The sequence below is a fragment of the Gymnoscopelus microlampas genome, assembly GCF_963454915.1.
Source record: "Gymnoscopelus microlampas genome assembly, chromosome: 19".
Taxonomy (NCBI): domain Eukaryota; kingdom Metazoa; phylum Chordata; class Actinopteri; order Myctophiformes; family Myctophidae; genus Gymnoscopelus; species Gymnoscopelus microlampas.
In genome coordinates this window covers 37,632,753-37,660,013 of record NC_139956.1, presented here as the reverse complement: position 1 = coordinate 37,660,013, position 27,261 = coordinate 37,632,753, and the positions used below count along the sequence as shown (strand labels likewise).

The 27,261-nt window shown below is 41.6% G+C and overlaps 2 protein-coding genes across 3 annotated transcripts in view; one reads left to right on the top strand and one right to left on the bottom strand.

Moving 5' to 3' along the window:
- Positions 1–313: 313 nt before the first annotated feature.
- On the bottom strand, positions 314–7,456 carry prss1 (serine protease 1; the record flags this gene model as incomplete). The annotated part of the gene is made up of 6 exons (XM_084043113.1): positions 7,403–7,456; positions 7,184–7,301; positions 5,739–5,901; positions 3,906–4,165; positions 2,520–2,656; positions 314–463 (listed from the first exon to the last, which is right to left on the bottom strand). The coding sequence occupies exons 2-6, from the start codon at positions 7,221–7,223 to the stop codon at positions 314–316; spliced, it is 750 nt and encodes a 249-aa protein (XP_083899239.1). The 5' UTR covers positions 7,224–7,301; positions 7,403–7,456.
- An 11,541-nt stretch (positions 7,457–18,997) lies between these two features.
- The window catches only part of adam19a (ADAM metallopeptidase domain 19a), a 139,030-nt gene continuing 130,766 nt past the window's right edge, over positions 18,998–27,261 (top strand). For both annotated transcript variants that reach the window (XM_084042497.1, XM_084042496.1), the window contains exon 1: positions 18,998–19,219. In XM_084042497.1, the coding sequence (XP_083898623.1) occupies positions 19,075–19,219 (145 nt within the window). In that variant the 5' untranslated portion in view covers positions 18,998–19,074. The remainder of the gene's footprint in view (positions 19,220–27,261) is intronic.

Here is a 27,261-nt window from a genome sequence, read left to right as displayed (position 1 = left end):
ATGTATATTGGGCGTAAGTGGTTAATGTATGTTTTGTAATAATTATCTAAATCGACAAAGTAACTAAAGTTTTCAAATAATTCTAGTGGAGTAAAAGTAAAAGTAGAAGTAAAAGTACTGACATTTGGAAATACTTCAGTAAAGTAAAAAAATACCTCAAACTTTTACTTAAGTACAATACTTGAGTACATGTACTTCGTTACTTTACACCACTGGTCAATGGACAGACAGACACTGACATTATGGTTAGAGGTGAAATACATCTTTATTGTCTTGTTGCAACATGTTGTTGTGAGACTCTAGGAGTCGTAGTTTAGTTGCTCATCATGGTCTGTGAGATCCAGGACTTGTAGTTGCACACCTTGGCGTAGACGCCGGGCTTGTTCCTCTGGGCACAGCCGTAACCCCAGGACACCACGCCCTGCAGCTGGCCACCGCACACCAAGGGGCCACCGGAGTCACCCTGAGAACAAGACAGCATTCAATCAGCATGATCACATCACAGGTGAGCGGCACTTGTCTTAATTGCACCTCCATCGATGCTACCCTACTGATAGGCTCTATTCACAGCAGCCATAGTGTGAAGAAATTCACAGGTGTTGCCAATGATACTACTGAAGGCTCTGTTCCATTCTGGTCAAACAGAGTCAGGGTGCTGATATCGTTGGCTCACTGGAAACACTCTGCTACACCAGTGGGTCTAAAATTGGGGTCCAGGGACCCTCATGTTTCCTTGAGGGGGTTCCAAATGGCCCCTTACGGTTGTGTAACTCTGAGAGTGTACAAATGGAACCAAATGGACCCGTAAGGGTTCCATTTGTACACTCAGAGTTATGGTGGTCGTGGAAATTAAAAAGTCTGAGAACCACTGTGCTACACTAAATGGAACAGAGCCTTCATTAGTATCATTGGTGACACCTGTGAAGGAAGTGATAATATGTCTGCTGTGAATAGAGCCTATTGTCAAGCTTTTTAACCCATTCAGACTCGGAAAGCATCTGTCATTTTAGATTCTAAAGGAGTAGCTCACCCAAATTATGACCTATCAATTACACACCACATGAAGCCTTGAATTCATGGAGATTTTCTTGTTTTTGTCACATTCTTAAGCCAATAATTTGATTACCATCTCCTACCAGCTAATGTATCCGGTAGGAGACACAAAGGAGACTCTTTGTGTCTCTCCTCCTACTCCTACTAAATACACCCGGTCATCAAATTATTGGCTTAGGAATGCGACAAAAACAAAACAATCTCCATGAGGTGCCATGTCATTGTTCCGACGGCTCATTGTTCCGACGTATACTAACCCTATACCTAACCCTAACCCTAACCTTAACCGCACGCGGAAGCCACGTAGTCGGAGTAATGGCATGTCGGACTTATGGGCAGTCCCCCTCCATGAAGGCTTCATGGGGTGTGTAATTGATAGAAGATAAGCATTTTTTTGAGTGAACTACACCTTTAACGACTTTATAACCATTATTTTATACTTTGGCTATTCAAAAATAGAAGATATACAAGCTCATAGCACGGCACCCGAGTGCCGTGCTATGAGCTTGTAGATCTGCTATTTCTGAAAAATCATGAACATTTTTGCAAATCTTTGAAAATATGTTTGTTTGTTTTTTTAAGCGAACATGTGTAACTCAAATCTTTGCTTCTGGGAGTCCCTGGAACTAAATATTTTGAGATGGGAGTCCGCGGCCAAATACAAATAATTTTGGGGGTCCTTGACTTTGACATGAAAAAGTTTCAGCACCACTGATATAGTAACATAAGTGTTTTTGTTAAAATAAGTGTTAAATAGCTCTATATTGTTATAGTAATTATAGTAATCATTGCTATAGAGTGTTTGTTCAGTAACAGGGGTCTCCCCGTCTCTCCAGCTCTTGAGTGAACAGAAAATACAGGCCAGGATGCCAGTTTGATCCAATCAGGAGAGAACTCATACAGGATACGAGATAAGTGAATGAGGATGTGATGAAACAAAGAAATATAATGGGCTCTCCCTCCTGAAAGTGTATTTTCTGTTTATCAAAGAGCTGGAGAGACAGGGAGGCCCCTGTTACTGAACAAACACTCTATAACAATATATAGCAGTGTTTAACCAAAAAAAGAAAATCACCTACAGCACCTATAAAAGGTTATAATGCCGGTCTAATGGTTTGTACCCCTTCCTGCCACCTTCTGTTTGATTGATGCTAGAGACTGACCTAGTTATGACGACCATGCAGACAGTTTGTTCGCATGTTTTTGTTACTCAGGCTTGTTTTTCTTGACCACAATGTTAAAATTAAATGTAGATAGCGTGCCATTTAAACAGAGGATTGGTTCATTGTTTACCTGGTGTCCTATAGTTTCAATATATAGATTATTATTTTGACAGTATTGTTTAGAGTGATTGTATATAGTTTCCTGATGTGATTATTTGATGTGATTATTTGCCTTGCTTATTTTTTTATTTTAGTAGCTCTGGATAAATGCCTAAATTGTAATTGTAAATTGTGACTTTGTACCTGGCAGGAGTCCTTGCCTCCCCCCAGATAACCAGCGCAGAACATGTTGCCGGTGATCTGACCAGGATAGGAGCTCTTACAACTGCTGTCACTCAGGATGGGAGCGTCCAGACACATCAGACGGTCTGGGTAGTTGTCTAGAGGAGAGAAATTAGAAACATTAGACGGTCTGGATTGTGATCTAGAGGGGAGAAATTACAAACATTGGACGGTATGATTGTTTTCTACACATTTGTAAAAATGATTTCAAAAGATTTTCCAAAACTTAAATCAAAATCTTATACATTTCTTCTTTTCAAACTAACTTCATACATTTAAAAATAAACTGTACTGGACTGAAAATGGCAGATCTGCAAGTTCACAACACGTTGCGAAAGCGACACGTTGTGAGCTTGTAGATCTGCTACGTTCACTAGTTTGGCTCCCAGGGAGACATCCAAATTTCTCTTTTGGGTCTCGAGATAAAAGGTTTGGGAACCCCTGGTCTAGGGAACAACATCACACTGTTGACATGTGGCGTTACGGGGTTTCATGTTTTACGGCTGCTTATGTCAGTGGTTCACAGTGTGGGGTTACTGTAGTTCAGGGACCCCCTGGAACCCCTCCAAAGACCCCTGGGGGCAAGGACGCAGAGGACATTTTAGAACCGAAGGGGACCGTGCGTTCCATGCGTATGCGTGTGCACGTTTTTTTTCCGGGTTTGTTACTTTTCTTTTTGTTTTTGTTACTTTATTTCGGTTCATTCAGTTTATTTGGTACAAAAAATGTACTCCATGAAGTGTAGATGTTTTAGAAGTTTTTTTTCTTCTTTTTTCTTCATCCCAAAAGTGGGGGGGGGGATATCCCCCACCCCCAATGGAACTGCCTGGGGGTCCCGGAATATGAGGAACAAATGAGAAATAGTTGAACTACTTAACATTTGTTCCTATGACAATGACATGCACAACATAGGGAGGTCAGAAGAATGTCATAATTGTAGTGGAGTAAAAAGTACAATATTTGCCTCTCAAGATGTAGTGGAAGACATTTTTATAGTCTTTGGAATTACGACCCGGCCGGTGGGGGGGGGAAACAAACCCTGACCTCCCAATCTCAGGGCAGATTTTTTTTAAGTGCTTAGTCCTATTTATAGCTATGCACATGTGTCATGTGTTTCACTAGCCAATCACAGTCCTGAGTCAACCGGTGTACAATGGTGGCCAATCACGGTGCAGGGTTAGGGGGGTACAATGGCGGCCAATCACAGCGCAGGGTTGGGGGGGTACAATGGGTGGGGGGTGTACAATGGTGGCCAATCACAGTGCAGCGAATGTCAATGTCCAAACCTCACATATAGGGGCGGTTGCACCGCCCAAAAACGTTTTTATTTGTGGTGTCATTACTTACTTCCAGTGGCGCTCATGTTGCCCCATCCGGAGATGAGACAGCGGGTGCCGGAGCTGGAGCCGGCACAGCTGGAGGGCAGGGCGACGGCGCGCACGTAGCTGTTGAGCGTGGCGGGCTTGCTCAGCTTGATCAGCATGATGTCGTTGTCGAGGTTGCGGCTGCTGTAGCGGGGGTGCTTGATGACCTTGGCGGAGTTGATCCACTGCTCTGTGCCCTCGTTCACCGCGATGTTGTGTTCGCCCAGACGCACCTGGACACGACTATAGGAGGAGAGGAGGGGGGTAGGGGGGGAGCAGAGGAGAGTTGAGGAGAGGGGAGGGGGGGGCGGGGGGGGGGAGGGGAGGGATGAGAGGGGGGAGAGGAGCGGAAAGGAGCAAGGTTATAATACTTTTGCACATTTTTTTTTTTAGTTTATTTATATTTTTTTATTTTTTTTCAGTTAGTTTTAGTTAGTTTTTTAGAGCGGATTTGCAAGTTTTTATTCGTTTTTATTTTTGAAAATGACAATAGTTTTATTTAGTTTTCATTAGTTTTAGTGTTAGTTTTAGTTTTTTTTATACTTTTGGTTATTTGTCAGGTGCATGATTGAAAAGATAGCATTTATTTATACATTTGGTACAGCAAAATCAATAAATTAATTTCATCCCAAAAACCTTAATAAATAAACGAAACTGAAGGAATTTTGTCTATAATTTCAGTTTGTTTTAATTAGTTTTGTGAACACACAATACAGTTTCAGTTAGTTATCAGTTTAATTTTATTCTAGTTTTTAATTCGTTAATTTCAGTTAAATGTTTTTTCAATTTTAGTTTTCGTTATTTCATTAACTATGATAACCTTGGAGAGGAGAGGAGCCAAGTGTAAACCATGCATATGTCAGACAGTCATATAGTATAGGAGGTGCCTTGTAGGCTGAGGGGCCCACATATTTGAGCGTTAAATTACATACATTTTAATAAATTGTTGATCTGCCAAGCACCGGTCGCATTTCATTACCTCCTGTATACTCATGGATTCAATTCTCAGTCACTACGACTAACTTCAGTCATTTGGATTCCATACAAGGCAGCATAATTATGTCTTCTATGGAGGCACACCGAAAATAGCCGATCTACAAGCTCACACCATGTCGCAGTGCCGCAAGTTGTGAGCTTGTAGATCAGATAGTTTTGGTTGTTTTCAAACTGTTTACCGTACATATATTTTTGATTTAAACCCGTTTATATGATGTTTTTGCATAGTAGTGTATGTTTACCTGTCATTAAATGTTTCGATGAATTGAGTACAAATGACCCCAATGGAAACAAGCCATAGTGCTTTCTTGGGTTTACAATCCTCTTAACAGACCTTGTATTGAACTGTACTTCCCTGTGCTCGTCTTTGCAAACTGTTAATAAAGTATTCAATCAATCAATCAATCAATAGGCTCTATTCACAGCAGCCATATTATGAAGACATTTACAGGTGTTGTCAATGATACTAATGAAGGCTTTGTTCCATTCTGGTCAAACAGAGTCAGGGTGCTAATATTGTGCATGTTGGCCCACTGGAAACACCAGTGGGTCTACATTTGGGGTCCAGGACCCTCGTGGGTTTCCAAATGGCCCCTTACAGGTGTGTAACTCTGAGAGTGTACAAATGGAACCAAATGGACCCTTACGGGTCCATTTGGTTCCATTTGTACACTCTCAGAGTTACATTATGGGGGGCGTGGAAACCACTGTGCTAGACTAAATGGAACAGAGCCTTCATTAGTATCATTGGTAACACCTGTGAATGTCTTCACAATATGGCTGCTGTGAATAGAGCCAATCGTAAGGGTGTGTAACTTACGACTTGTAGCAGTGAGCGGCGGACACCACCCACTGGCTGGAGATCAGGGAGCCTCCACAGAAGTGGTAGCCAGAGTTCAGAGACACCTGGTAGGGTGCAGAGTTCTTCCTGCACTCGTAACCTCCAACGATCTTGTCCTCCTCATCCTCGACGGGAGCGGCGACTGATAAGACACGACAGGACGGAATGGAATAGAATAGACTTTATTTGCCATTTGCACAAGTGCATAGGACATTTTGGAGCTCAGCTCCCAGGGTCAGCATTTTAAAAGAAGACAGAAAGTACAGACAAGACAGAGAAAACCTACAGTACTTCCTACAATCCTACATATATCCTACCATATTCTTTAAAAGAGGAGAGGAGAGGAAAGGAGCAAGGAGGAGAAACGATAAGTACGTCATAGTCTAAAAAAACTGTGCAAATAATTGTGCAATTCATCAGGACAGGACCGTTCAAGTCATATCGAAGTCTGTAGCCTGACATTTTGGACAGATTATATGTGCATTTTTTCGTTTGAAAACTCATTTCTACGTTTAGACCTACTGTAGCCTCCACACTACTACACAGTTTTACAATGCAATCATCTTTTTAGTTTTTTTGTAAATGAATGCCCTACTTGATCATACTACAGCGTCACACAAAAGTATCAAAAGCAGCAGATCCACAAGCTCAAAATGTGGTGCGAAGCGACGCGTTTTGAGCTTGTAGATCTGCTACTTTTCCCATTTTTGTATTTGATTCCTGAAAAGTAACTGTTTTGGATAGATGAGGATTCCACCCGAAAGCGACGATATAGACTATACTAAGCCCCCGTCTTTTTTCCCTCTACACCAAGGGCCCTATCTTACGTGTAGTCTTACCCCTAATGCCTAAGGTTTTTAGGCATTTTTTACTATATGAAAGACATTTTAAAATAGTTGAAATAGCCGATCTACATCGACACGTTGTGAGCTTGTAGATTGGCTATTTGAACTATTTTAAAAGTGTTTTTTCAAACTTTCTAAAAAAGTTTAGGCATAAGGGGTAAGAGAGGGCTGGGCCCTATTTTTGCCGGTGCCTTAACCATTATCCCTAAGCTTCTTTGCCATTTTTTACTATTTTAAAAAACATTCTCAAATAGTTCAAATCGGCTCGTTGAACTAATTGAAAATGATTTTAAAAATAGTCAAAAATGGCAAAGACGTTTAGGGATAATGGGTAAGGCACCGGTGAAAATAAGGCCCGAATCTCTTTGCCCCAGAAAACGGGAATATAACTGCCATTCATCAAGGCAAGCTTACGCAATAGAATTCTACCCGCTGTTTTATATACCTGGTTTAAACTTGTAAAGGTTGAATAAACTAAAGTTGCAAGTTGCTTCAACGATCAGACCACTCCATCGCAAAAACACACCAAAGTATTTGAATCAACTTCTGAAGACAGTTGTTTCTCCTCCTCATACTCACATGCCACTGCAAACAGAGCTAGCAGAATGAGAGCCTTCATCGTTGTGTCCGTGGTTGCCTCGGTGTGGTAGCGGCTGTCCTGCAGAGCCTTTTTAAACCCTGCCTGTCCCTTCAGTATCTGCTGGGACAAGGACCCAGCACAAGGACATCAAACAGTACACAGCGTGTGAACGAACATGTGCTGCAGCAAGGCAACAGTCAGCGTTTCCATACACCTACCTGCTGGGAATGTGCAATATGTTGGCCTGTACTGATATAGAAGAGTTCGAGGTCAAGTTGATTTGTCCCAAGATGACCAGTTTGTGCTGCAACAAGTAAAAACATTTAACAAAAAACATATAGAAAACATACACCATACATAAAACATACTACATATTACAATTACTACAAATAAATGGAATGACTTTTGTCCAGGAAATCCTAATGGGGACTCAGTCAAATAAGATAGACAAAATAAAGCACAGACACGTTCACAGTTTGAGAAGAATCGGTGATATATTTTTGATATCAAAAGGAGCTTCAAAAACGTACAAATTCAGCAGGACAAGAAATCTATGCCAATCTATGCCCTACCAGCGTTTAACTCAAAGCACACACTGAATGGTCACAGGTTTTGTACAAGCGGCTTCAAACTATTCTCACAGCATCAAAAGACCTTCTGTCCCACATGAATAAGAAACACTTCAACTAAAATAATGCAAATTTGTGTCTAGGAGTCAGGATGTCTACAGCAGGTAAAGCCACAAGGGTGCCAACCAGTCTAAAGCAGGGTGCGGCCCAAGCAGCAAAACAATCTAGTTAATTTTAAATGTTTACGTGTTCAAATATCTTTGAGACTTTACAGCAGGTCAACAGAGAGTCAAACACATTAAAGCAAAGTTAGTGTGATATACTCAGTGTGTCTCAACTGCACTCTTTGACTTCCAGGTTAATTAATATCACATTGTGATTGTAACTGGACTGTCTGATAGGTCTTTTTGTGTGTTTTGGGGACATCTATCTGTCACATCTGTCTTCATGTTTCTCCCTGTTTCTATGTCTGATCTCTAATCATTTGAATAATCTCTTAAGCTCACGGCACCATTGTGCGACAAAACGTAAACTTGGCTTCAGTCATGTTGTTGTCAGTGGTGGAAAGTAATAAGTACATTTACTTGAGTACTGTACTTAAGTGCAAATTTGAGGTACTTTTACTTTACTAAAGTACGTCCAATTTTCAATACTTAATACTTCTCCTCCTCCCCATCTCAGAGACAAATATTGCACTTTTACTCCACTACAATTATTTGAAAACTTTAGTTACTAGTTACCTTGTAGATTTTGATTATTATTACAAAACATAAATGAACCACTTCAGCCCTACATACTTTGGCTATTCGAAAATAGCCGATCTACAAGCTCTGCGTGGGAGCTAGTAACCGGCGGACAGCATTGAGTAGTTGAGTTGAAATGGATCTTCTTTCAGAGGCGTCCTATTCTCTCTTAGTCTCAATATTGATCTTTAACACTGAAAATAGCTCTGAAACTGTCTCCGGCTCAACCGTTTTAGAATGGCGAACGGAACTAGCGTTCGCCATATAAGGGCGACCCTAGAGCATGATCGCTTCATACGTCATCCGTATATTCAGATCAGGAAATGTCAGTATATGGGACATCTCTGTAACACACGTTGGCTATTCAAAAATAGCAGATCTACAAGCTCACAGCGAGCTTGTACATCGCTTAAAAAAAATAACACACTTTCCCCCCTCTGTTTCTTTATTGATTTTTTTATACAATCACTTGCCACTACCCTACCATCACCCTCCCACCCCATAGTTTGAGAACCGCTGCCCTAGAATGCCAGCGAGAAGCTGTGTGTGCTCTGCAGAAGGAGGGCACAGTGTGTAAGCGATGGATGCTTTGTTCTTGAGACTACAAAAGGCAGTGTGACATTGCAGGCAGAGTTTGTGTTGTTTCCGGGGACAGAGCTGAGTACCGGTGCTTGATAAACCTGGGGTCTGTACGGTGACAAGTGTGTCACCCTAGCTGCCTGCCTGCCTCCCCCAGACAGGCCTGTTATTACTGTTAGCTCTGGGTCTGTACTGTACTGTACTGTGACAAGTGTGTCACCCCCCCCCTTGATAAACCTGGGTGTGTGCTGTGACAATCGTGTCACCCTGCCTCCCCCAGATATTACCGTAAGCTCTGTTTCAAAGACAGGATGTCACTGCTGCTACATTCACTTCCTCTTTACAAGGCACTGCACAGAATACTGTTTTGAGGCCAGGTGGCAGGGAAATTATCTGTCTGATGTGTGTGTGTGTTTGTGCAGTTTTTTTTTTTTTAACCAGTTAAACCCCCTTCATTTTAAACAATTAAACCCTTCGCTGAAAATTGCCGATCGGCTATTTTCGTGGAAGGACGGAATTGTTGAGTACAGTGGCTCTCAAGTCTCAACCTTTTGTGCATCAGGGCCCACTTGAACATTTTAAAGCATTGGCGGCCCACCCATCCAACCACTTAAACAGAGCCTGTTTATTTTAATGATCTATCAATCGATTGTGTTCCACCTCGAATCAATGGAACAGTATACTTTATACTTTATTTATTGGTATATATTTTTTAAATATTAATGTTAAATTATCATAAAACATTTTAAGTGTTTTACCAATTACCGTATTTGGGGGCCCACTTGCAATACCATCGCACCAGTGGGCTCTGGCCCAGTTGAGAATCACTGGTTTAATACAGTACATACAATACTCTGCTTGAGCCACCAGGGTTTTGAACTGACAGCCCTGCAAAGTTCTAGTCACACAGCATTTTCCTTTAAAGGAGTAGTTCACCCAAAAAATGAAAATTATTTTCTATCAATTGCACACCCCATGAAGCCTTATATTCATGGTTTTGTTTTTGTCACTAGCTAATAATTTGATTCCCGTCTCCTATCGGCTAATGTATCCAGTAGGAGACACAAAGTAGATTATTTCTGTCTCCTACTGGAAATACACCCGGTCATCAAATTATTGGCTGGAATGCCACAAAAACTAAAATAAATCCATGATTTCAAGGCTTCATGGGGTGTGCAATGATAGAAAATAAGTAATTTTTTGGGTGAACTCCTCCTTTAAACCCATATAGCTTACGTCCAGTATCATAGTCAGTGTTATGACATTTTGTTTCCCGTCAAGCAATACCTTATGTGAAACAGCCCAGTCTTCCAAAGCCCCATACTGTCACAAACCGTCAGCTTTACACGGATGGAAATGAGTTTCTAGCTAAATCCAGCATATTTACTGTACATGCAATCATTTGTATTGATTGAAATGTTCATTAACCTTAAACTTAAGGTTAAGACCTGAGGCCCGATTCTACAAATGTCTTCTAAATCCTAACAGTTTTTTTTTTAAACTTATGTTGCTTTATTATCAGTGGTTCTCAAACTTTTTCATGTCAAGGACCTCCCAAAATGATATCTGTCGACCCCCTGCCATCTCAAAATATTTTGGTCAAGGGACTCCCCCAGAAGCGAAGATTTGAGTTACAAATGATAGATAAATATATATTAAAAGATTCCAACAAGTTTTCACGATTTTTCAAAAATAGCAGATCTACAAGCTCGTAGCACGGCACTCTGTGCCGCGGTACGAGCTTGTAGATTTGCTATTTTTGAGTAGCCAAAGAAATCTAAAACGACGACGCTTAAAGGGTTAATGTCAATGCACTGTTCCGGAAATAAACAAATAAGGTCAAAGTAAAGTATATAGTGTGACGTCTTGTCCGATGTGGACCAGCGAGCCATAGCCATGTGGTATCAGTTACTCTGTCTCTCCCAGCACTAGCAGTGGGAATGCTGAATGTGTGCAACATTCTGCTTCCCATGAGATGTTACTCACCAGTCTCATGCTGTTTATCTTGAATCACACAAACAGAGCAGTGTGCTGGTATTATGCTGTGTTGTCAGTACCAAGGCCTACAGCAGGGGTCTTCAACACTTTTCAGCCCAAGAAGGCCCCCTTAGCTGAGAGAGATGAAGCAGGGACCCCCACTGCTTATTGTGTAAAACTGTGTTGCTGATTGTCATAGATTTCATAGATAGTTGGATTCATGCTAATGTGTATTTTTAGAGAGTTAACCTTTTAAATAAAAAAAATCAATAGCCAAAATATTTCAACAAATCAATATAAAAGGTAGAGTAAGTGATTTTCTTTGGTTAAAATAAGTATTAAATAACTCTATATTCTGATTGTACTCGTTGCTATAGAGCGTTTGTTCAGAAACAGGAGTAATATGTCTCTCCAGCTCTTTATTAAACAGACAATGCATTTGGTCAGGATACCAATTTTATCCAATTAGGATAGAGAACTCAGTCAGGATATAGATTAATATGTGAAATTGGAAGTGATGACACGAAGAAATGAGCAGACACATTTTAAACTGGAACGCTATGAAAATGAAGATGTAAAGGAGTACTCTTTCCTGATTGGCTGGAACTTTGTCACCTACCTGAAAATGTATTTTCTGTTTATTAAAGAGCTGGAGAGACAGGGGGACTCCTGTTACTGAACAAACGCTATAGCAATGATTACTATCAGAATATACAGTAGTGCTTTAACCTTTTAACAAAAACCTTTTTGTTTTAACTTTCCCTATCACTTACCCTACCTTTAATTCCACAAATCTCTGTATGTCTGTCTGTCTTTCTTTATTTCTTTATTCTTTTTTTTATTGAACATTAGGGCAAATGGAAGTAATTTTCAGTAAAAGGTTTAAGCTCTAAAATGTTTTTTTTCCATTTGCTAAAGAGGCTGAGAAATAACTAGGATTTAGAAGGCGTTTTTTTTATCTGCCTCAGGTCTAATAAATGAGCAATATTCCAACGCAGTGCCACTCAGGGACAAGCGTTTTGGCAACCCTTTGTAAACACATTCACACTTCTCTCAGTCTCATGTGCAAATAAACAACTACATAAACACCCAAATAAACCACCCACCCCATCTTGTATTTCTGTTGTTGTTGTGGAGATTAATTTGATGTTGTATTTTTTAGCTTCAGGCTTTGTTTGAACTATTTTCTTTGAAAAGTAAAAGATTCAGCACTCCGTACTAATAATAATATAACATATACAGTATATATATTTTTACACAAAATTAATCTTCTCTTCATGGGGTCCCTGGCACTAGATATTTTCAGATGGGGGTTCGTGGCCAAATACATGTTAATTTGGGGGTCCTTGACATGAAAACGTTTAGAATCGCTGATTTAGTTCATGTGGATCAGTAAAAAAGGTCTCTGCACTGAGATTTAATTTCATGGAGAGTTCTATGTAGCCTGGCATGAACAGAGTAAAAATCAAGAAAAAGCAAATCGTTCTGGCCGATTTGTCTGGTTTCTAGTGCTGCTAATGCAGACCTGGGATGCATGCTCTCACTGGGACCAACTACAGCGGTGGAAAAGTTGAACAATCTAAAAATAAAACAAAACTGACATGACTCAATGAAAAGGAAAATTCTCAGCTTGAGTTCAACTGAAACAGTTTTGTGCGTGTGCGTGTGCGTGTGCGTGTGCGTGTGCGTGTGCGTGCGTGTGCGTGTGTGTGTGTGTGTGTTTTCAATATCATTCATTATTTCATCTATTTATTTTATTTGCCTTGTCTTGATTGAATTGGAGATCGATATGTTCATTTCAGTGGTGATACTATTTAATTAAAACAACACTCTTCAAATGTGTTCAAATTAATCATGTGCATGCAAATATACTGTATATGGCTGCCAACTTGGCACAGATGCGGGTAACATTAATGCGATTGAAATTCTAATTGCCTCTGGAAATCACCATCATTATTCATGTTAAGATAATTACGTTTCTAATTTCATGTTGTGGCATAAGGTGGTAAAAATAATGGCCTCAAACTATCAGAGAACAATTGACAGTGAAACACTCATGAAGAAGCCATTATTAAAATATCACCTCCAGAGGGATCATCTGTTACTGACAAGAAGCCTTGTTTAAGACCTTTTGTTGTGTCTTGTGGGAGAGTCGTTCTTAACTGCATCAAAATCGGTTTAACCACTTTAACTCTATATACTTTGGCTATTTGAAAATGGCCAACCTGCAAGCTCACAACACGACACGACAGTGCTTTGGGAGCTTGTAGATGTGCTATGCTATCCTATATTAAAATTGGCTAATGGGAGGGCCGTAACCATAAACAAACCCGCTACACGCCCACATATATAGGCAGGACCACGGCCACGTCACTATGACTCAAAGATGTAACCATAACCCGAACACTAGATGTGAGGGCCTTGTAGCGGACCAAACCTCTAGTGGCGAGGTCCCAAATACTAACCGATGAGCAGTATATTTTTTATTAATATTAAAAATAAACAATTGTATTATTTATAATAAAAATAAACAATGAAAAATGTACAATAATGATAAAATACTGGAGGTAATGTGGACCGGTACTCAAGGATTGGTCATTTCAGATGAGAGACAAGCCAGTGGCCCAATTACATACGTAAACGGACGACCTGGTCGGCCTGGAAAGGAGCGGCCGTTCTGGAATTGTCCCAAATTTCGCAGTGGCCAGCACGTCCCTACAAACCTAGTATGGGCCATGACATGAAAAGCTTTGGGAACTACTGTTAATAGGAGGTTATTTTTGGTTCCTGTAGTTGCTCTGTATGCAGCCAAATGTCAGGTCAAACCGTTATGACGCATGGAGCCCTGTTATTAAACATCGAGTTCTGTTGGAAGGAAAGCTTTGGGCCTCCGATGAGCTTTGGGGGGGGGGGGGGGGGGGGGGGGGGGGGGTACAGGGATGAGTCAGTGTTTACAGCTGCTCTGTGAGCAGGGAAGCAAACAGTCAATAGCAGGAATAATGAAAGGCAAACTTTAGATGATAAATCCCCCTTTAGACAATAAAATAAATCAGACGTCAGACAGAGAAATGTCAGCAATACTTACAGCACATTCTTCAACTTTATGGATTAGCGGTTCAGATTAAGTTGAATCATAGTGTATTGGTTGTACTGTCTGTGAAACTATGTGCTATAGCTCATTTTCACAGTGATATCTTCTTGTCACTGACTGCTCACACTGAAGGCTTATTCAATAAATGTTGTTGTATTGCCGTTTATGTAGATCTAGAGAATCATAATTAAACACATACTATAGCATCCCCATTCTGGGCATGTCCTAACAGGTGTGAACATTCTGCGGAAAATAGCCGATCTGCAAGCTCACAAGCACAACACAACGCATTGTTGTGAGATTGTAGATCGGCTTATTTTCTGGTTAATGATACAAGATGACTGCTTTCACCTAGACTGACTTCAATTCTGGCTGATTACAAAGCCTGTGTTGCTCAGTCAGAGGGATGATAATAACACAACAGAACAATGGAATCTAACATATTGTCAAGAGCGAGCAGACCGCTAATGCCAAAGAAACAATCCTCTAACGGTTAGAGCTGAATGAAAGCATCAGAAAAGGTTAGCGTCTAACCTTTCCTGATGCTTTCAGTCAGCTCTCCTGCTCTTTCACTGAGACAAGTGAGGAGCAGGATGGATTTGGACGTTCAGGTCTATATGCGTCTGACCTTTCCAGCGTCACAAGTGGCGTCAAACGTTCTCCCCAAACAGAGAAGCCATCCCAATCCGTGATCCGGCGGATGAGTGAGCGAGGACAATGTCCACTCCCTCCCATCGGTGGGACCCAGAGTCAGCGAAGTGGTCGCGTGGCAGAGAGGAGAGACATTTTCCAGATGAGGTGAATTAAATCTGGTTTTATCCCCTCTCTCCGGCAGGGAGTTCTAAATCCTATAATTCCAAAGCGAGTGAGGCCGGCAGCAGCAGCAGCTTGGCGTTGCAGGGGGAAGAAGAGAGAACAATGATGCTGGAACCTTTCCTGACTGCTGACATGCTCTGACTGTCAGAGACAACACATAATAGGGTTTAGCGGCTAGCTTGCTCATGATCTTAATGCTCTGGGGAGAGACAGATCACTTTTTGGACTGGATGGAGAAGTGGATTTCATTTAACCTCAGACAGATTATGGCAGAGGGCAGTGAAGGCAAAGGGACTGATGATGATGTTCTCACTCTGAGCTTGGCATTCTCCTTAGATCCGGTCGAGGATTTCATTTAGATTTCTCACACAAAGGCAGAAGAGAGAGCAAAGGAGAAAGGGCTGATGATCAGTTTGTTCAAGGAAAATTGCTGGGTAAAACTGCAGCTGCTTGAAATATTTGCATTCAATACCAGTTGCACCTGAAGCTGCCGTTTTTAATGAATAATGGAATAGGCTTTCATAATGTCAGCAAACAAGCAAAAGAAAATGCAGAGTTATCCTTCATTAACCTCGTCCTGATATGCCTGGGACGAGAAGCCAGCCACTAGTTACATAAGCGATTACCAAGCTGTGGCTGGGGCCCCCAAATAATGAGCAAAACATTAAGATTTTAATGAAATGATACTATTACTTACATAAAAAAAGACGTGTGTAAAAATAAATGATGGTATTCTTGCTTCGAGCTTCGTGCTCAAAACCTTGAAAATTAGTTTCCATTGTCATACCGATAAAATAGGAACTTAAAGTGTACTACGTAAGGTTGATCGTTAAAATAAATAACCTTGCTCTGAAAATGGACGTGGCCCTCCCACCTGACCACTTAACACGGCAGCCGAATGGCTGCCGCGTTAAGTGGTCAGGTGGGAGGGCCGCGGAGGCTTTTGAGATTTCCCAGAAAAGGTTGGGAACCACTGATTTACACTTTATATTTGTTCAGAGTGATCCACAACAACAGGAAGGGGGTTCAATACATTGCTCAAGGACACGTTCGTAAGTCTGATGACTGCAGTGGGAATTTAACCTTTTTTTCCCCTTACAGAACAGGTTCCAGTAGAACTCTCCACAGAGTCAAAACTGACCCACTTTCAAATGTCAGGAGAGTTTTTCTAAGCCAATGATCTCTGTTTCAACTCAGTGCTTCTTTCAGTCCAACAATCTAAATATTCAACTAAGGTCGTTTAGGAGGCTGGGAAATGTCAAGTGGATTGAGAAAATCATAAATAACATTCTCCAATGCATTATTCATTTTCCCCGTCTCATTTGAATAACTCGCTGTATGCAGATTGGCAAGTAATAATTCATATACGTTGAGGGAGGTTGTTTGAGGGAATTCAAGGTATTTTTCAATATTTCGTCCTAATTTACGTTGCGGGGGGCCGCCATAGCAGAATGGGTAGAGAGCCCGCCTGGGACAGTAAAAGGTTCTAGGTTTGATTCCTGACCCCGGCAATGTGTCAAGGTGTCTCTGAGCAAGATACTTAACCCCTAACTACCCCCCCCCCCCCCCCCCCCACACGCTCACTTGAGAATCAAGTGCTCACCTGGGTGAAGCTGGGAAATCTACACTGTATGTGTGCACTTTACTCTCAAAGAATAAATAAAACATTGGAATGAATGAATAAATAAATACATTTAAACACACACACACACAGACAATTATTTATTTATGTATTTGTTAAATATATAGTATATATTTGAATATATCTATATAATATATATGACATGTAATCATATGTATTAAATATATTAATAATTAGCTGCCAAGGCGTGGAGAGGAAGAGGATATGAGAGTAGGGGATGGAGATTGTGGTGGCCTGGTGGGTGGTCAACATCATGAACGTGTAGGCTAGCATGAGATAATTCTTAAAGGGCAAGACCACTTTGGTAGAGGTTTTGGTCCAAACGTGGGCAAGAAATTAAAAAAAAGTTCATACACTAGAAATTGATCATTTTAAATATGCTCCCCAACTTACATTGTACGTCAAGACCACTCTGATGCTGGCTCTTTTGAGCCCGTAAACCAAAAAAAACCCAGAAAAAAACAAGAAAGAAAGATAGCAAAATCAATGGGAAGTTGACATTTTTATATATATTCAAAAAAACTGAGCTGGGTTTGGTGATGTTCTATATTGTCTGAATCAGCTTTGTTTGAGTTAGTTTACAGACTAAAATAGTTGAGCCTCTAGTTGAGCCAACGTAAAATGTAAGTCAATGGGGAGCATATTTTAAATGATCAATTTCTAGTCAATGGAGAAATTATTTTTGATGTCTTGCCTACCTTTGTTGTCACATCATGGCAAGGTAACTACACAACCCTAGTAGGGTTGTGTAGTTATCTTGCCATGTGCCATGATGTAAGAGGGCACTACACTCTACCAAAGTGGTAGTGCCCTTTCAGGGTGGGCAACTTTGATGATGGAGAGGGCCACTATATTTCCACACTCACTCCAGAGGGCCACATTGCATTTACTATTGGGCAGACACCTCTTATCTCCGAATTTTAACTTTTTTCGTAAATGAATGCTGTACTTCACCATTCTATGTCACACAAAGGTAGCATAAATAGCCGATCTACAAGCTCAAAACGACTCACAGTGCTTTTGAGCTTGTAGATCTGCTATTTTTCAATTGGAATCCTGATTATTTTTTGGCTATTTTTGAATTGGAATCCTTGAAAAGTACAATTTTTATTTAATTTCAAATGCATTTAGTTATACTTACCGGTATGTTAACTTTTTTTTAAACTTAAATACAAATACATTGGACATAAAAAAGACAATATAAATTTAATACCAGATTACCAGTCATTACTCATTAAGCTACTAATATAGACTGAAGTAATTAAAGGGGTCATGTTTGCAATTGTAACAGCTGCAATCAATAATTTATCAATATCAGTATTGTATTCCGATATTAACCTGCGGGCCGCATTAAGTGAGGGTGGGGGCCGACAGTTTCCCATGTAGCCTTCGCCATTGGTTCTCAAAGTGGGGTCCGGGGACCCCCAGGGGTCCTTGAGGGAGTTCCAGGGGGTCCCCAGATAAATGATGGATAGTTAGGAACCAAATGGACCCTTATAGGTCTGTAACTCTGAAAGTGTTGGAAATGGAACCAAATGGACCCGTTGGGGTCCATTTGGTTCCATTTGTACACTCTCAGAGTCAAATTAAGATTGATTTTACAATATAAATTGGGGTCCCAGAGATATAAATGCCATTAAATGGGTGTCGGTAGCCCTAATGCAAGTCAAACTGGGGGTCCTTGAAATTAAAATGGCTGAGAATCACTGCTAGAGCCGTACAAATCTTCTCTTATGGGGGGTCCCTGGCATATCTTTTCAAATGGGGGTCCACGGGCTAATAAGTGTCAATAGGCTCTATGCACAGCAGCCATATTGGGAATGAATTGGGCGCCTTCCTTACTTCCTTCACAGGTGTTTCCAATGATACTAATTAAGGCTCTGTTCCATTTAGTGTGGCATAGTGGTTGTCTTATTTTCAAGGACCCCTGAGAGTGTACAAATGGAACCAGATTTGGTTCCATTTGTACACTCTCAGAGTTACACACCCACCATAAGGGGCCATTTGGGAACCAAAATGGAGTGTTTCTAGCGAGCCAACATGCACGATATTAGCTCTGGTTCAGAGCGTTAGTGAGTTCCCTCTCACTAACGCTCTGAACCAGAGCTAGCACGATATCAGCACCCTGACTGACCAGAATGGAACAGAGCCTTAATTAGTATCATTGGTAACACCTGTGAAGGAAGTAAGAAGAGGCCCAATTTCTTTCCAATATGGCTGCTGTGCATAGAGCCTATTTGGGGGTCCTTGACATGAAAAAGTTTGAGAACCACTGGCCTATACGCAAGGCTTCTGATCCCCATCATGGGCTCCGTTCCGTGTTTTCGTCGCGGCCGCTGTGTGAGAGCCCAGACCATAGTGTGTGTGGTAGAGGAGGAGCGGTGAGAGGACTCGGAGGAGAGAGAGAGAGAAGGAAGGAGCTTGTTGGGCGACGGGAGGGACGCAGAAAGAGAGGAGCGGCTCTTTTACAGGGATGTACAGTAAACACAGACAGAAACATAATGAGCACTTTTCAGCCAGTAACGCACAATGTGGACGTTTGCTCGCCTTGCTGTGTTTTGTGCTGCTGAGCGGCGCTCCGCTGGACGGAGCGAGTGGAGACGCCGTGGAACAACAAGGTAAAAAGAACGTTATGATTGGAACGCAACTCTTTTTCAGCTCGACGCATTTTTTGCCCCGTTTGGAACCTCACCCCGCCACGTCCGAGTTGAGGTCCCGCTTCGTAGACTGCCGTCAGAGTGCGACACTTGCCGAACGGTGGCCGATATTGTTGATTCTTACCCTTTTCCGTACATCGTATCCAAAAAGTAAAGGTCGTCTTACCTGCTCTCAGATGTTTGGAATTTTAGCGGTAAAGAATGTTTAAGTGACAAGTTGAAACAAGCGTTTAAATCGCCTTTTTAGTCAGCCTGTGGCCATGTCTTCCCAATGCAACCTTAACGGGAGCAGTACAGCGCATGCGGACAAGGGGGTTGAGTGGCCACAGGCCGACTAAAACAGCGATTTAAACGCTTGTTTCAACCCCTTCGGTTACATTTTCTCGACCGCTAAAATGTAAAACATTTGTGGGCAGGGGGGAATGCCTTTACTTTTTGAAGACGATGTGCGGAAAAAAGGTAAGAATCAACTATATTGGTCACTGTTCGCCGGTGTCGCACTCTGCCGCCATCCTACGCAGTGGGACCTCAACATCTCGGAGCTGTACAGCGGATGGAGAGGTTCCGATTTTGGAGCTATTCAACACGTTGGATTATGTTTACAATACACTATATCATTATGTCGTTTCTGTGTCTCACTCTCTTCGTGTTGCTTTGGATAGTTAGACAAGCTGTGAGGCGTGCTGGTGGTAACTTTCTCTCTCTTTTTCCTCCTTTCTTCTTTTTTTTGGGTGGTTGGGGGTGGGGGTGGCGGTTGCCTATGTGATGTCCATAAAAGGCAGAGTATTGAGAGTAAAGCTCAGAAAAGTATAGTCTGCTTTAGTTACACTTACTTCATGCTTCAAACATTCCATGATTAACGTTTAAATCAGGGGGTCTTCAACAGGGGGTCCGGGACCCATAGGGGGTCGCCGAGTTACTAAAAGGGGGCCACCAAATCTGTGTGTGATAGGCTATTTCTTTTTGTCTTTTACATAAACCACTTGAACCCTATGATCCCTATTCTGAGGAGAACTTTAGCCTAAAAATAGCAGATCTACAAGCTCATAGATCGTCTATTTTCGGCAAAGAGGTTTGTTTGGTGTAGAGCAGTGGTTCTCAAACTTTTTCATGTCAAAGACCCCCAACTGGACACTTATTAGCCCACGGACCCCCATTTGAAAAGATATGCCAGGGACCCCCATAAGAGAAGAATTTTACGGCGCTAGCAGTGATTCACAACCATTTTAATTTCCAGGACCCCCAGTTTGACATGCATTAGACTACGGACCCCCGTTTAATGGCATTTTTATCTCTGGGACCCCAAGTTATGTCGTAAAATCAATGTTAATTTAACTCTGAGAGTGTACACATTTGTACATTTGTACACTCAGAGTTACAGACCCATAAGGGTCCATTTAGTTCCTAACTATCCATCATATAGCTGGGGACCCCCTGGAACTCCCTCAAGGACCCTTGGGGTCCCCGGACGCCACATTGAGAAGCAATGGTGTAGAGGGAAAGTGCAGAGTGAAAGTACAGAGTGAAAGGTCAAGTTTACTAAGGATCGACGGTTGAAGTGGTTACATTTCTGAAAATACACTTGAACTTGAACATGAACATGAATCCAACATACACTGAAGACAGTGCTGTCACACTAGTCTATGAAGCTCTATGCAATCTATGAAAAAGTTGAATCTGCAGACTGCAACACAATTTATTTATACAATAGGCCTATGTACGCTTCATCTCTCTCAGCTAAGGGGCCCTTGGGCTGAAAAGAACGTTGAAGACCCCTGGTTTAAATGATTGGCTTCCTGCCATGGATGGCAGTGTTTCAGAACAGTATTAATGTGAATCACTGATGGCGGTGTTTCAGAACAGTATTAATGTGAATGACTGATGGCGGTGTTTCAGAACAGTATTAATGTGAATGACTGATGGCGGTGTTTCAGAACAGTATTAATGTGAATCACTGATGGCGGTGTTTCAGAACAGTATTAGCAGTGTGTGTGAAGTGAAGGTCTGTGTAATGACTTACTTACATGTGAAACGAGCAGAGCTATAAAAAATGTTGAGATGTGTGCTAAATGTGTGTTTGCAGTGTGTTGGTTCTCATTAAAGTGGGGTCTGGGGGGGGTCAAAAATGTAATAACAAAGATCCTCTCTCTTGGGGGGTCCCTGGCACAGAACCTTTTCAGATGGGGTTCCGCGGCCAAATATATATATCAATTTGGGGGTCCCTGACACGAAAACGTTCGAGAACTATAACTGGTCTAGTGACTACATCACTATGAGAGTCATGTGACTTGAACTGCCTATACAGTGGACTCTATTGAAGAAAGATGTCCTCTGGCACAGACGCTGCGTTTGTACATTCCATAGTTAATAAGACATGCATGTGATGAGTCCACAGATAGTGTTGTGTCTATGGGTCTCCTGTTTGTTGTCACCAGTGTTGCCATGTCTGCTTATTACAAGGGACTTTGGGCTTGTTTTCCTGTAAAGTGTATTATTTGGGCTTCCTTCCTAATGTTCTTTAACCCATTAAGACCGGGAACGCATCTGTGTCACTTTTAGATTTCTTTAGGCTATTCAAAAATAGCAGATATACAAGCTCATAGCGCGGCACCGAGTGCCGCGCTATGAGCTTGTAGATCTGCTATTTTTGAAAAAAGTTTTTTGAATTTTTTTTCAAAAAAACGGGTCTTAATGGGTTAAACCAGTGGTTCACAAACGTTTTCATCCCAAAATTCATGTATTTGTCATGTCAAAGATATTCCACAAATCCACAATTTTCATTGTTTTGGTTTGTAAATAGCAAATGTACAAGCTCACAACGCGTCGCGCCACGTTGTGAGCTTGTAGATACAGTACGTTATAAGTGCTCATGTGGCCTAATTGCTTATTTTGGGCTCGTTTTCATAGACATGGTTGCTTGTTTCTCTTGCGAGATCTGGCAATGCCGGTTGTCACCCTGTCCTGTCTAATGATGGAATGCCACCACTGTCCCCCTCTGCTGGGACATTTATTCATGTCCATGTTTACACTCTCACAGTGACATTCTGAACTTTATAATGGTTTAACTGTGTGTGTGTGTGTGCGCGTAATGCATACTACAGTATACTATAGGCAAAGAGACTATAGTACATTAGACACCATAAAATAATAGGCACCACCTTATAATGAAACCCGATGAGAAATGACCAAATGGTGACCTCATAGCAGCCGCTTATAGAAGGCCCTGGTCGGAGCACTTTTTTGTCAGAGCAGAAAACTTGAAACTTTTAAAAGTTGAGAATAGTTTAAGTTTTTGAGAAATGTGCTTATGAAATGGACCACTTTTTATCAGCTGTCCAATCACGACGGCTGAGTCACCCACACTCAACTACCACGAGTTGGAGTGTCCTTCCTCCACGTCTGGCTAATAAAACCAGTATATTAAACGTATCATTAGCTAATATAATGATATGTTATTTGGAGTTGTATTTTCTTAGAGGCAGACCGATTAACATATTGCTGATTCAGCAGCATCAGCTCCACTGCTCCAGATGGAACAAGCCAGCAGCCACGCAGCCAGGAGAGAGGTGACATCTGGGGAGGATAAACTGATCTACTAGTTTAAAACTTTAATATTTATTACTTTACATAGAGTTACGTTGAAGTCCATTTATGTGGATCAATCTACTAGTTTAAAACTTTAATATTCATTACTTTACATAGAGTTAAGTCCATTTATGTGGATCGCACCACGCCCACAGAAAAGCAGACAATTCGCTGTGGGCAGCGTTTTAACTTCATAAAAGACGCCTGGTGTGAACATGATGGAATGTCTTATGATGGAATAACACCACGGCCCCCCTCTGCTGTGACATTTATTCACTTGTTGAAAGTTGTTCAGCGATTTATATTATAATACCTCAAGTTTCGGAAAGAACAGTGTTGGTGAGTTTAGGCAGCATATATGCATACTGTATACTAACTATAGACAAAGAGATCCAGAGGTCACCAGTCAAGCACTGATTCAGTCCATTGTTGAAAGTCTTTGCTGGGTGGGTGGGTATCATTCTGACCCTTTTAGGCTTCGAAAAGTATAGGTGCGACTAAAGGCCTGATGATGACCGGTTAGTTTCTTTCTTTCAAACGGTTAACTCCTGTATTCTTTCATTGCTGAGTCCACACATAGACTCCTGAAAAAAAGCATTTATGCAGGGACTGTGAAGAGCACAATTCACTGTTTGTTCTCCCTCTGGCAGACCTGAACTAATGCATTTGAATCAGGAAGTTATGGCTGACCCTCTCAGAGAGAGCCGGAGCACCATCAGTTTAGCTCTTCCATTTCCTTTCTCAACATGCCATTCCTCTATTGGTCTCGCGTGGCCAGACTGTTGCCTCACACAATTTTCAAATACTTCCGGCCATTCAGTCTGGAGCACGGAAGCTCTGAAAATGATTAAGGGGGAAAATGGATGTGACGCCACCTCCCTGCTTCCGTTTTTTCCAGTTGCGCAAATTTGTCCTAATATAAATCTAAATAATCAAAGCATATATAGCTTGCTGCTTATTAGTAATTAGATTTTTTAAAATAAAGTGTAAAGATATTTTTAAATATATTTTACGTGAACGGATGACAGCTTCCTGCCTCGGATTTCGGGAGGTGTTGTTCCAGACTCTATAGCATTCGGAGATTGTGGAATAGTTGTCTGGCTACACGAGACTATCTATTGGTCAAACATAAGCCCACCAATCGGGAGCGTGTCTATGTTCCCCGCTTACCTAACCCTAAACCTAAACCTAAACCTAACCCTAAACCTAACACATGCCTAGCACAGCCCCCAGTGAACATGTTTCACAAAGTTCACTGGTCATTTTATTTTATAGTTTGTAAACATGCCTAAAAACATAAACCTTAAAGAAAGGTAAAATGGTTAACCCTAATTGGCAATCCTTTAAAAAAAACTTTAGGAAAGGTAAAACAGCTAAAAAGAACTTAGGGCAAAGATTTAGAATTTAGATTAAATATTTAGTTAAACAGGATGTGAAATTATAAGGGCTTTAAAATTAAAAAATAACAAGATCCCAAAAAAAACTTTCCTTCAAAAACAATATGGCGAGAGCAAAAATTCCTTGCTCTGCCTTTTTCTGAAAGGACGCCCTTTCTAAAAAGGCTTAGCACTGAAGTCCACCCCAAAGCATTTCCTAACCCTAGTGGGGGAACATAGGGATGACCCCCACCAATCACCTACGCTGTGTCTCCCACCAAGCTGATTCAGAGTTGAACGTTTATTATATGGGATCTCATGAAATCCTTCACCAGTGCGGCTTTGACATGAATTAAACATGTCTCAGTGAGCAGTATATTTGGACTGGGTTGAATTTCTGCAAGTCTGTTCACTTTGACTGTTGATGTGTTTCTGCTGGACGAGACAGTTAGGTGGAATGTAGGCGTTGTTGCAGTGATTCAGCTGATTCCTTTGCCAGAGTGTTTGAAAAGGATTTCAGATTACGGCTGTCGACTGTCTGCTGTTAACAAAACAATAATTTCCCATGTTAAACTCTTCCACTGCCAAAAATATTAACACTGGCATCTCTGGCATCCATTCAGAGTTTATTTAGTAACACTTACACTAACAGCTGAACATGCTTGCTGAAGTAGATCTACCTCTGAGTAATAACAGTACTGTTAGTGAACGATATGCACAAAGTCTACTTTTTCAACTCTATATATTGTCACTCTTAAATGGAGACTTAAGTTCTGCACCCCGCCATGTTTCTCTCTCACGTGTCATTTCATAATGTATCTCTAAGAATTATAGTCTAACTCAGAAAGCCTCGTGTTCCTCTGCTCTGCTGGGAATCCAGTAACATCTGTGCTCAGCAGTTTCCTCCAAAACATCTGCCTGCCAGCGCCTCTCCACTGGATGTTCACTACATGGCCCATTTAACCCAGAGCCACGCCCCCTAGCCTGAGGAGAGCCTCAGGTAAAACTTTAGTTACTAGTTACTTTGCAGATATAAATTATTATATTATAAAATATACATTAACCACTTTAGTTCTATTTTATAACAAGGCTATTTGAAAATAGCTGATCTACAAGCTCACAACGCGTCGCATCGCGACACGTTGTGAGCTTGTAGATCAGCTATTTTCAAACATTTCAGTACTTTTACATTTGGTGCTTTAAGTACATTTTGAACACTAGACTTTTACTTATAAGAGAGTACTTCTACAATACAGTATTGATACTTTTACTTAAGTAAAACATTTGAGTACTTTTCCCACCACTGTCTACAGTAATGTACACCCCCCCCGTCCCCCCCCCTCTGTGGGCACAGCCGTTATCTGTGTCCTGTTGAGGTCCTTTGAGTGCAGGCGGCTGTGTGGGCTGCTACTGCCTCTTTGTGTAGAGTGTGTAGGTGTGTTGTGTTTGTGTGTTGCATGCCCACTGTGTGTGTGTGTGTGTGTGTGTGTGTGTGTGTGTACTAGGTGGAGGGCTTCAACACACACACACACGCACACGCACACGCACACGCACACACACGCACACACAGAGTGTGTTGAGTGTTCTATTTCTGAAAGCTATACTGTCAAGCCTACAGTAGTTCAAACCAAAGATTCACAACGAGAAGAGACCGCTTCGGAACGTTGCAGAGAAACGTCACAGTGGTCTAAATCAGCTCGTTGTAGGTTGACTGATGCTGAGTGAGGGAGTGAGTGAGTCGCAACAGATTCAACTGAAATCTCAGCAACACGTCGGAACGTATTTCTGATGATCGCGCAAACACGTTGCTCACAAGAATCCGCCATTGTAACGTTATCGCATCGGCGTGTTGTGCCCCTTTCTCACTCTCTCTCTCACACACATACACTCACGCAAGCACGCACACGCACACACACAGTGTGTGGTGTGTTCAAGAACAACCTTAAGTGTAATTAAATAGCAGCAAAGAACGATTGTGTCCCCTTTCTCCCTGTCATCTTTATCTCCCGTTCCTCGCTCTATCGAGGCAAATACACACACACACACACACACGCACACGCACACACACTGTGTGAGAGAGAGAGAAAAAGAGATCGATCGAACAAGAGAAATGAACGTACAGCGTGTAGCTATTGAATATTTGTATATAAGCATACCATAATAATATGTACAATATATTATGATAGGTTGACAAGCTGCAGAGACTGTAAGCGGTCACCTTAAAGTGCGGTGTCCTGTTTAAAATGTTGCAAAGCACCATTTTGGGGATTCTGTTGTACGTGGCTGCAGGTTTCATCTCAACTCATTGCGTCGTTGAGCAACGGTTGTTGCAAATCTTTGGCTGAACTAGGCTTGAGCGTCCACCATTTCAATTCCTCCACACGTCGGCCTGTAGCGAGATCCACTCCTGTGTTCTCATACACCAGCTTGTAAAGTGTGTATCCCCTTTTTTTTTAAATAACTTGCAATGAACCCGTCCTCACACTATAATCCTCCTTAGTGGCTGAAGCAATTGATCTGCCAAATCATTGTGCGTGAAACGAGCAGACCATGCTTATATCCCCTGACGGGTATGGTCTAGTATAGATAATTACGCCACTTGGTATTTATGTCTTTCCAGGGGGCAGTGAGTGTCCGATTCTGTTTTTATTAAACTTTCATAGTCTTACTCTTACTGTGTGTAACATGAAATGAGCAGAGAAGAGAAATTCCATCAACATGTTTTCTTTCCCCTCTTGACAGCTGGATTTGGAATGAAGCCATGTGCTTATTAGAGTTCTCAACGGGCCTGAAAATTAAGGCCCGGCCGTAACTGGGCCCTACTGTGCTGGCCCGAGGCTCGGCCCGGCCCGGAGAATTACCATACTTTTAGGCCCGAAAACCAAAAAAAAACAAAACCGAACAGGTGTCATTATGTGCTTAATGTCCTCAAAGTCACGCATCCAACAAGCTTTGAACTGATCAGATTGGACATTCCATTCCAGAGATAATGGCCACAACACATTGAAAACGGCCACTTTCGAAAACGTCGGGTCGGGTTTG